At 49.4% G+C, this 10,665-nt stretch overlaps 1 protein-coding gene across 1 annotated transcript; it reads left to right on the top strand.

Moving 5' to 3' along the window:
- The first annotated feature begins 4,284 nt into the window (after nucleotides 1–4,284).
- SPN (sialophorin) lies at nucleotides 4,285–5,622 on the top strand. The gene has a single exon (XM_068966981.1). It carries the CDS (start codon nucleotides 4,285–4,287, stop codon nucleotides 5,620–5,622), a length of 1,338 nt encoding a protein of 445 aa, XP_068823082.1.
- The last annotated feature ends 5,043 nt before the right edge of the window (nucleotides 5,623–10,665 follow it).

Here is a 10,665-nt window from a genome sequence, read left to right on the forward strand (position 1 = left end):
GGATCCTTCTCAGTGCATCATATCTGGAGCCTCTTGTTGGGTTTGTACTATCACTGGTGATGTGAACTTTGACTGCTCTGGTAAGATAGTGTCTGTTAGTTTTCTCCACTGTAAAGTTGCCACTTTCCTTTAATGAATACATAGTTGTGGACTATAAATACATAGCTTTAACACTATAAACATACCCTATGTGCATGCCACACCTCCCTGCTCCAATTTCACCCAGTGGTTTTAAACATTCATTCTTATCTGAATCCATTATTATTATGTTGGTTGTAAATTGGTCTTTTTTGTCTTTATTATCAGTATTTTTAATATCTACTTATTTGGCCACACCAGGTCTTGGTTGTGGCAAGCGGAATTTTTTTTAGTTTCAATGTACAAATTCTTAGTTGTGCCCTGTGGTATCTTAGTTCCCTCACCAGGGGTTGAACCCGTGCCCCCTGCAGTGGGAGCTGGGAGGCTTAACCACTGGACTGCCAAGGTCCCTCTTGTCTTTTTGATACTAGTCATTCTGACAGGTGCGAGGTGATCACCTCATTGCTGTTTTGATTTGCATTTTCTTGATGATTAGTGATGTTGAACATTTTTTCATGTGTCTGTTGGCCACCTGTATGTCTTCTTTGAAAAAATGCCTATTTGAGCCCTCTGCCCATTTCTATTCTTTTTGACTTTTCTTTTTCCTCTGCCCATTTTTAAATCAGGCTTTTTTGTTGTTGTTATTGAGTTGCATGAGTTCCTTATGTATTTTGGATATTAACTCCTTATCAGATGCATGATTTGCAAATATTTTCTCCTATTCTGTAGGTTGTCTTTTCATTTTGTTGATGGTTTCCTTTGTGGAGAAGCTTTCTAGTTTGATGTAGTCCCATTTATTTTTGCTTTTAATGTCAAATCTAAAAAGTCATTGTCAACACCAATGTCAAGGAGATTATCATCTATATTTTCTTCTAGGAGTTTTATGGTTTTAAGTCTTACATTCAAGTCTTTAAATTATTTTGAGTTTGCTTTTGCATATGGTGTGAGAAAGTAGTCCAGTTTGTTTCTTTTGTAAGTAGTATAGTTTTCCCAACACCATTTAATGAGGAGGCTGTCTTTTCCCTATAGCATATTCTTGACTCATTTGTCATAGGTTAATTGACAGATTAATTAATCAATTAAGTGTGAGTTTGTTTCTGGGCTCTCTATTCTGTTTCATTGATCTATGTGTCTGTTTTTATGCCAATGCCATACTGTTTTGATTACTGTAGCATGAGATATAGCTTGAAATCAGGGAACAAGATAGTTCTTTGGGTTCATCTTATACTTTCCAGGCTCCAGCCCTGGGATCAGCCATTTTCCAAGGAGCCTGGTGGAAGAGGCAATCCCCTGCAGCCCAGAGCATACTTGCATACTCTTGCTATGTGTGCATACGTCCGTGCATGCTCAGTCTCTAAGTTGTGTCCCCCTCTTTGTGACCCTATGGCCTGTAGCCCACCAGGCTCTTCTGCCCATGGAATTCTCCAGGCAAGAATACTGGAAGGGGTTGCCATTTCCTTCTCCAGGGGATCTTCCTGACCCAGGGATTGAACCCTCATCTGTATTGGCAGGTACATTCTTTTATCACTGAGCCACCTGTTAAGCCCATACTCTTGCTGATATGCCAACAATACATGATCCTGGCCGTTCTACATCCAGGCAGTTTCTCAAGGTTGTGTTGACAGTGAGTAACGCTGAGGGATGAAGTAATGTCTCCCTTCAGGACAAAGGGCAAGTTTGCTTACCACCTACTCAAAAAGAAGGAAATTCTACAAGCTCAGAGTTCCTCAGCTGTGGGGCAAGTCTCTCCGTGTTCACTGCTGTGCGAATCGGAGTGGTGGGGGGGTGAGGGGTGCGGGGGGGGGGGCAGGGGGGGCGGCGCGAGGGGAGGGACGGGGTAAGCGGAACTGAAGCAGACGCAGCGCATCTGCTGTTTGCTGAGTGATGAGTGGTGGGTTTCTGTGTCTCTGACTTAGGAGTCTCATGTCTTTGTCAGACTAATTCGTTAGCTTGTGAGTTAGGTACAGTCCCAGGCCCTGATACTGGCCTGTTTTGGTCACATGTCATGTACATGTATTAGTACTTGTACAACATAAATATCCCTGGAGGAGGAAATGGCAGCCCACTCCAGTATTCTTGCCTGGGAAATCCCATGGATGGAGGAGCCTCGCGGGCTACAGTCCATGTGGTCATAAAGAGTTGGACACGACTGAGTGATTGAGCACAACATAAATACCAGTTTTGATTTTTTAAAAAAAGAAAGGTAAAAAAAAGAAAAAAAATCATATATACATGCCAAAAGTCAAAGCTCTCAAATTAAAGGAAAGTGAAAAAACAGCAACCACCCAAAGAAGAAAATAGAGAACTCTGCTCATTCCTAAGCAACAAAATTTGTTAATCCCCTCTGTAGATATCTTTTCAGTGTCTTCCATGTAGATTCCCACATTTTTATTAGTCTTTTGCAAAAATAAGATCATAGCATAATGGGAGGGGGCTCAAGAGTGAGGGGATATATGTATACTTAATAGCTGATTCATGTTGTTGTACAGCAGAATGCAACGTGACATTGTAAAGCAATTATCCTCCAATTAAAATGAAAAAAAGGAGGGCGCTTTCCTGGTGGCTCAGTGGTAAAGAATCCACTTGCCAGTGCAGGAGGCACAGGTTCGATCCCTGATCTGGGAAGATCCCACATGCTGTGGACCAACTAAAGCCCATACACCACAACTATTCAGCCTGTGCTCTAGAGCCCCAGAGGTGTAGCTACTGAGCCCACGTGTGGCAACAACTAAAGCCCGCGTGCCCTAGAGCCCATGCTCCGCAACAAGAGAAGCCACCGTAGTGAGAAGCTCAAGTACCACCCCCTGGAGAGTAGCCCCCGCTCGCTGCAACGAGAAAAAAGCCTGTGTAGCAACAAAGACCCAGCACAGGTAAAAGTGATTAAATAAATACAAAGTTTCAAAAATTAACAAAATAAGATCATAGCATGCTGCTGCTGCTGCTAAGTCACTTCAGTCGTGTCCAACTCTGTGCGACCCCAGAGCCAGCAGCCCACCAGGCTCCCCTGTCCTTGGGATTCTCCAGGCAAGAACACTGGAATGGGTTGCCATTTCCTTCTCCAATGCAGGAAAGTGAAAAGTGAAAGTGAAGTCGCTCAGTCGTGTCCGACTCCTAGTGACCCCATGGACTGCATATTCAGTGCTCAATAACCACTTTGATTTAGTCAGGCAGTCCATGCCTGGGGCTGTTGTGGTAACCACCCCCAGCTTCTTGAGAAGTCCAGAGCCCACCAGGAATTTCACACAGCCTGCAAAGGCTCTCACTGCCCCCACCTGGAGTCAAGGGCTTCCTCTTGCCCTGGTATTTCCTGGGAGCTCCTGGGGCAGAAGACGTGCTAGCCTTGGGGGCGCACCTAACAGCCTGGGGACCACAAAGGCAAAGGAAACCGCCTTCCCCTCCCATCTCCTCCTCCACACCCCTTTGTTTTCAAGCACCCATCTCCACCAGCTCTGCTGTGACCCCTATACCTGTTCCAGAGTCACCAACTTGCCATCCCATTTTCCAGTGAAGATCTAGGAATCCCCATTCCAGAACCCGCCCACCATCCTCACCTGCTGCAGCTGAGACCCCAGAGCCCCTGTCATCACCTGGGACCCTCAAAAAGTGAGTGATGCCTCTCTCATCACAGGGCAATGTAGGAGCGGGAGGGTGGGGCAGGATGCTGGAGTGGGTGGAGCCAGGGCCACTTCCTTTCCCCTTGGGGCCCCTGACCGCCAGTCTTGCCCCAGCTTCAGGAGGAGTTGGAGCAGCCTGGTCGCAGCCCTGTGCCCTTTTCAAGTGAGCTGGTAAGCAGTGGGACGTGGTGGGGCAGAGGCCTCGGTGGACCTGGGAATGTGCCTCTGGCTTGAGAAGACCTTGCCAGATAATGGGAAAAAAGGACGAGGAGCCATCGGAGCTGCATGCGGTCAGGGCAGGGCAGGATGGGATGGCAATGGCTAGAGCGCGCCGAGGGGTCCTGAGGGATAGAGTTGATGGGGGTGCAGCCAGTATCTTGTTATTTCTGACGCTAGTGAAAGCAAGGGTGGAAAAAGCCGTTGAACCGGCAGTTGGCAGGGAAGTGGGCAGGAGGGGAGGGCCTGGCTCGGTCCTCCCCTACCCGCAGATCCTAATGTGCTCTACTTCTCCAACTTCCCCACCCTCAGGTCCCAACTCCTGCTCATGCCTTTTGCTTTGGAAATGATCCTGCTTCTCCTCCTCTTCGGGAGCATGAGGGCGGAAAACCTGACTGAAGTGTCCCCAAGCAGCTCTCCTTCGTGGATATCTAAACCCACAACAGACTTTCTTTCTTCTTCGGTCTCTGGGAAGCTAACATTCAACTCAGTGGCAACCAGTCTTACAACAAACAAGGCCTCTAAGATGAGTGATAACCTTGAGCACCAGACCTTCCCGCCTTCCTATATACCCAATGTGGTGTCCTCTCTTGAAACTTCCCCTGCTGCAAGCAGGGACAGTCCTGTATCTGAGTCAACAATCTCCCAGGAAGATTCAACCGAGAAGTCAACAATGCCCATGAAAATCTCTGATACCCCCAGCATACCTGGTGTCTCAGTAATGAAACCTACAGGACTCCCTACTATGACTGGTGAAACCATGGCAACTAGCCCTCTGGAGACCTCCAGTGGGACCAGTGGAACCCCTGTCACCATGGCAACTAGCCCTCTGGAGACCTCCAATGGGACCAGTGGAACCCCTGTCACCATGGCAACTAGCCCTCTGGAGACCTCCAGTGAGACCAGCAAAGTCCTATTAACTATGGCAACTAGCTCTCTGGAGATCTCTGGTGGGACCAGCAGACCTCCTGTCACCATGGCAACAAGCTCTCTGGAGACCTCCAGTGGGACCAGGGAACCCCTTGTCACCACGGCAACTAGCTCTCTGAAGACCATCAGTATGACCAGTGGATCCCCTGTCATCATGAAAACTGGTCCTCCTAAGACCTCCAAGGGGTCCAGTGGACTCCTGGTCACCATGCCAGCTACCTCTCTCAAGACTCCCATGGGGACCAGTGGCCCCACTAGCCATGGCGTAACAACATCCAGCTCAAATACCTCCACAAACGTAACCAGGAGGGACACACTAATTCCAGCTCAGGGGACAAACGGCACCCTGCTGGTGGTTGTGCTCGTGGCCCTGCTGGTGGTCGTTGTCCTCGTGGCATCAGTCCTGTTGTGGTTCCGGCGGCAGAAGCGCAAGACGGGAGTCCTGACACTGAGCAGAAGTGGAAAACGCAACGGGGTGGTAGACGCCTGGGCTGGGGTCGCCCGGGTGTCTGATGAGGAGGCCATGACAGCGACAGAGGGAGCGTCTGGGGGGAACAATGACTCTGATGGCCCCCACAGGGAGGGGTCTGGCCAGCGACCCACACTCACCACTTTCTTTGGTAGACGGAAGTCTCGCCAGGGCTCCATGGCGCTGGAGGAGCTAAAGGCAGGGGCAGCCTCCAGCTTAAAGGGGGAAGAGGAGCCGCTGGTGTGCAAAGAGGATGAGGGTGCAGAGGCCCCTACTTCTAATGGGCCAGAAGTGAGAGAGGTGAAGACCCCTTAATGCTCAAGAATCTCAAGGCTAGAGTTTAGAACCATTCCTGCTTTTATCACCTTCCCTCCCATCATCACCAAGAGGTTGATATCCAGCCTCCTCATCCGTCACCCAGCATTTTCACCCAGCGCTCTTTGGATTTTAATACAGCATCTTCACCCTCAATCTTCATTCAGCTTCTTAACCCTGGCTCTTCTAGCCAGCATCCACCCCCAGCATCTACCCCCAGCACCTAGACTGGGGCCTACACCCACTGAACACTTGCAGATGGAACGAATGAAACTTCCTCATCAACCGCTACTTCTCCCCATCACATTTTCTCCACATTTTGGTCCTTGAAACTAGCTGCCGAGTCTCTGGAAATGCCAAACTTCCTGGATTGATGATTTCTCAGCTGATTCCCCACAAATATCAGGGAAGAAGGAATTGGCAACCCAGCAACCTCCCACTTCAGGATTACTCTGGAAAGTACATAATGGCCCCATGGATTGGGACATTTGTAGTGGATTAGCCCATAACTGCCTGTAACTCTGGGTGCCAGTGGTCTGTGCCAGGCTGGCCCAGAGCATGGGCTGGGTGGTGTCACCTCGGGGTGCTTTCAGTGTATCTGTGACAGCCCCAGGCCCCTAGACTGGCCCATGGTCCCAACTGCCACACTCCCCCCAACTCTGGATGGAGGTGGCCAGAGGCTTCGGTTGTTTCTCCTCCCAAGAGCAGAGGTGAGAAGTTTCTGGGCAGGTGTAGTTCTTAGAAGTCTTGGCGTCTGCGTGGGTCCACTCATGCATGCGGTTTGTGTGCAGGAGGCAAGGACTTGGTGATGTTGTGAACGACAGTGGGGAGCAGTATAGACGGTGTGAGGGAGGGGCAGGAAAGGCTGCGGAGGCTGGGGAGATGCCACCCTAAAGAGGTGCTGAGAACATAGGCGCCCTTGTCTTTGCTCAGATGGGTGGGGATGGAAAATTTAGTTCTGTCTGGCCTGGCGTGAGAGAAAGACTGCATGTGTGACTGAGCGTCGTTCTTCAACTCAGCCTCAAAGTACCCCGTAACCTCTACCCCTATCCCCACTTCCCCCCCCACCCCTCCAGCCACACCCTCCCCCACTTGCCACCCCCCACTCTTTCATCCATCATCCCCTCCGCTCCCCCCACCACCCCTCCAGTGGGCACACTGAGGCCCAGGACTCACTGATGTTGTTACCCGTTTAATGTGTTTGTGAGAGAGGGAGCTGTGACAGGTCCCAGAACCAGGAGCATCCCTGTGGCTCTGGGATGGAGAAAAGGGGACCAGACCCAGCTGCACTATCTCTGAGACCAGCCCAGGCCAGTGCCCTGGGCACCACGTGGACCCGGAGGCTGTTGGTATTTCCCCAGAACAAAGAGGACTTGCAAAGAGGAAGTTGTTAAGAGGAGCAGTGACCAAGAGCAGACGTACTGACCTACAAAAGGAGAGGCCAAGGGACACCATGGTAGTGTGACTGCCAGGTGGTTTGGATCGGAGGGGATGTGGGAGACAGGGAAAGAGCTGGGTCAGACAGTTCATGGGAGGGTGGGGGAGAGATGGGGAGAGAAGTGGTGGAAAGTGGCTAGGGACCCACCCAGAATTGTGCCACCCACACCTGGGGAAGCGGGGGTGGAAATCTAGTCTTCCCCACACATGTCTGGGTGCCCTTTTTTTTTTTTTTTTTGGCCATGCTGTGCAAGCAGGAGGGATCTTAGTTCCGCAACCAGGTACGGAACCCGTACCCTTTGTCAAAATAAATAAATAAAAAATAAAATATTTAAAATACTAATTTTGTCCTGATGGTAAAATAACAGTTTTCCTCTTTTGCAAAATTGCCAGCATTTTCTAGTATCTTAAATAACAGAATACTTCACACACCCAACCATATATGGTATTTAATTCTTCATCTTATATTTTAAAACGCATGTTCCTATTTTATTTTCAAAAGTGCACATTATAATCAGTTATAAATACAGCTTTGTCATCCAGTGCAAATTCTAGGTGGAAGAGGATTTTGGTCTTGAAAAATCTAGTCATGTAATTTACTTCTCCAGTCAGGAAAAGGGTCTCAAAACATGGTTCAAAGTATATCTCGTTTCTAAAAGTGGATATTTACACTTCATTTTCCTCTGCATCCATAAGTCTGCTCCTGTTTGGGATGTTTGGGGTCCAGCCATTAGCCATCAGAAAACTCAGACTATTCTGGAGATCATCTGTGTATCCCCAGCAATGAGCTGCCAGTGGGTGTCTTCAGGACAGCTAGCCAGACCATGGCCAGACCTGGGGTGCTTAGCAAACCTGCCTGCCCAGCTCATGTCTTCAGGACAGCTAGCCAGACCATGGCCCAGACCCCCAGTGCTGCCAGCCACGGAGAGGGCCACATACTCACTCCTACATTTGCGCATGCTCCGCCTGAAGCCCGCCCACTCCCCATCTTGCCCACCCCACACGCATCTTGACTTCCCTCCAACCTCCTCTTAACCATCAAGATGTTGCTCAAATGTCACTGCCTTTGCGAAGCCACCCTCGCTGCCTCCATGCCCAGCAGAGGGTTTCTCCTCCACTCCGACAGTGCCTCATGTGACAGTAAGAACAACTGGGCTGTCATCATGCGAAGGTGTCCCCTGTTCCTGTCGTCTTTATGACTCCAGATTCCAGAGCCTGGCATGCTTACCTAATGTGTGTTTACTGAATGGAGGAGTACATGAATGAAAGAATGAGCAAACGATGTTTTTCACGTAAGCCATGGCAGGATCAGATGTCTTTTGACTTTGTTTTTTGCAGGTACAAAGTTAATTATTAGAGATAGCACAACAAGTGGGAGAGCACGTAGAGAAACAGTTTGTTTAGTTAACACAGAAGCAAGGCAGAGATGCTCACGCAGAGAGGAAGGGTGGGGGCATCCCCCCTGTGAGGAGGAGCCAGATCAGTTTTTTGACTGAAACTGGCATCCAGGAGCATGGCTTGAAGGCAGTGCGACCGGAGATGGGAGCATTAGCCTAGTTCAAGTTAGACAGGGTGGGAGTCTGGTCTAAGGCAAAAGAAGAGGTCAGGCTTGAAATATATTTATCCAGAGAATAAGATTTGTGGAACTAATTGACTATTGAGATGATGAGAGGAAGAATGAGGTTAGACTCCAAGGTTTCTGTCTTGGGAGATGAAGATGCTGACATAATTATGTGAAAATGCAGAGAGATGAGCAGTTTGGGGAGAAAACATGAGTATTTCTGTACTTATGTATTTATTTATATTTTGCCTGCTCTGCACAGCTTGCAGGACATCAATTCCCCAACCAGGGGAATTGAACTGCAGGCCACAGCAGTGAAAATGCTGAATCCTAACCAGTAGTGACCAGGGAACTCTCCATGAGTTTGTTTTTAGAACTGTCAGGAGGGATGTTAGAAGTAGAGACCTGAAATTTTGGAGGGATCAGAGCTGGAGAAATAAAGAGTCCTCTGAGTTTGCATAGCAATTTAAATAATGGCACTGATGGATAAATGCATAAACTGTATCATTCATCGTGTAGAATGAGAAAAGGAAGAGCTGTGGAGAGAATCTTCTTGTGTTAGGGCAAGCTAACCGCTATTAATAAGCAACTGCCAAATCTCAGGGGTAGAACTCAAAAGAAGCTTTTTCTCGCTTATCCAACAATTTAGTGTTGGTATTTGGAGGGCAACCTTCCACGAGCTCACTCAGGGACCCAGGCTCCTTCTATCTTACGGCTCTGCCATTCCTAGGGAGGATCATGGGAAGGCTGGAAGTGGCCTGTATCACTTTTGTTCACATTCCACCGGACAGAATTCAGTCACATGGTGGTCTCTTTTCGCGGGGGCTGGGAAATGTAGTTTAGCTGTGTACTCAGGAGGGAAGGGGCTTCCCAGGTGGCGGGAGTGGTAAAGAATCTGCCTGCCATTGCAGGAAGAGACATGGGTTCAATCCCTGGGTCAGGAAGATTCCCCTAGAAGAGGGCACGGCAACCCACTCCAGTATTCTTGCCTGGAGAATCCCATGGACAGAGGAGCCTGGTGGGCTACAGTCCATAGGGTCGCAAAGTTGGACACGACTGAAACGACTTAGCATGTATGCTCACCAGGAGGGAAAGAGGAACAGTCCTCGCCACACTGAGGGGACACTACAATTTGAGGAAGAAGGATCTGCAGGAGGCAGAAGAGAGCCTTGAGGAAAGAAACCAAGAGAAAATGATGTCTAGGGGGAAGAAAGGGAGAAATGGTTCGGAGAAGGGCTGTCAGGAGCTAGCCTGGACTAGAGAGAGGCAAGCAAGGATGGAGGCGCAACAATGGAGCTCGAGCTTGAGCTCTTTCAGTTTTGTGCCGCAGGACCCTTGCTTGCCTCACGTGAGTCCAGTCCCTGCTGGGGTTGAGTGCTGCAGAGGCAGAAATCCGAGAAGGCTGGGAAGAGGCCAGGGTCTAGCAATCAGTCAATGGTCCCAGCAACTTTAGCAGGTGGTTCCGATGAAGAAATGGAATCTCCAGCACTTCTGGAACAGGAACTTGCCTGAAGTCCCAGTACCATAATTGGCAGTTTCCTGGTTTTCTTGTTCAGAAGCCCGGCTCTAATCTGTTCGGGGACCTGAAAGTACTTTGGGAAGAAGGAAGGGAAGGGAAGTGGCTATTTGCTGAGTTTCTACTCTGTGTCACCCGTGGAGTTTTTCACTTGAGTCTCAGCTGAAACCATGAGGATGGTATTGCCCCCATTTTACAGCTAAGGAAATGGAGGAACAGAAAAAGGTAAAGAGGTATCTGAGATCAAAAAGGGTGGACGTAGGATCTCCCCAGTGCACCATCAGAAAGGCTCTCCCGGGGCTTCCCGGGTGGCTCAGTGGTATTAATAAAGAACCCACCTGCCAATGCAGGAGACACGGGTTTGATCCTGGATCTGGGAAGATCCCACACGGGGAGGAGCAACTAAGCCCGTGTACCACAACAACTGAGCCCACGTGCCCTAGAGCCCGAGCTCCGCAACAGGAGAAGCCACCGCAACGAGAAGCCCCTGCAGTGAAGCTAGAGACTAGACCCCGCCCACCGCAACTTG

The sequence above is a fragment of the Capricornis sumatraensis genome, chromosome 3 (genome assembly GCF_032405125.1).
Source record: "Capricornis sumatraensis isolate serow.1 chromosome 3, serow.2, whole genome shotgun sequence".
NCBI lineage: Eukaryota > Metazoa > Chordata > Mammalia > Artiodactyla > Bovidae > Capricornis > Capricornis sumatraensis.

What these genes read in the sequence shown, in the direction of transcription:
- SPN (XM_068966981.1), top strand. Translation starts at nt 4,285, where the DNA reads ATGAGGGCGGAAAACCTGACTGAAGTGTCCCCAAGCAGCTCTCCTTCG.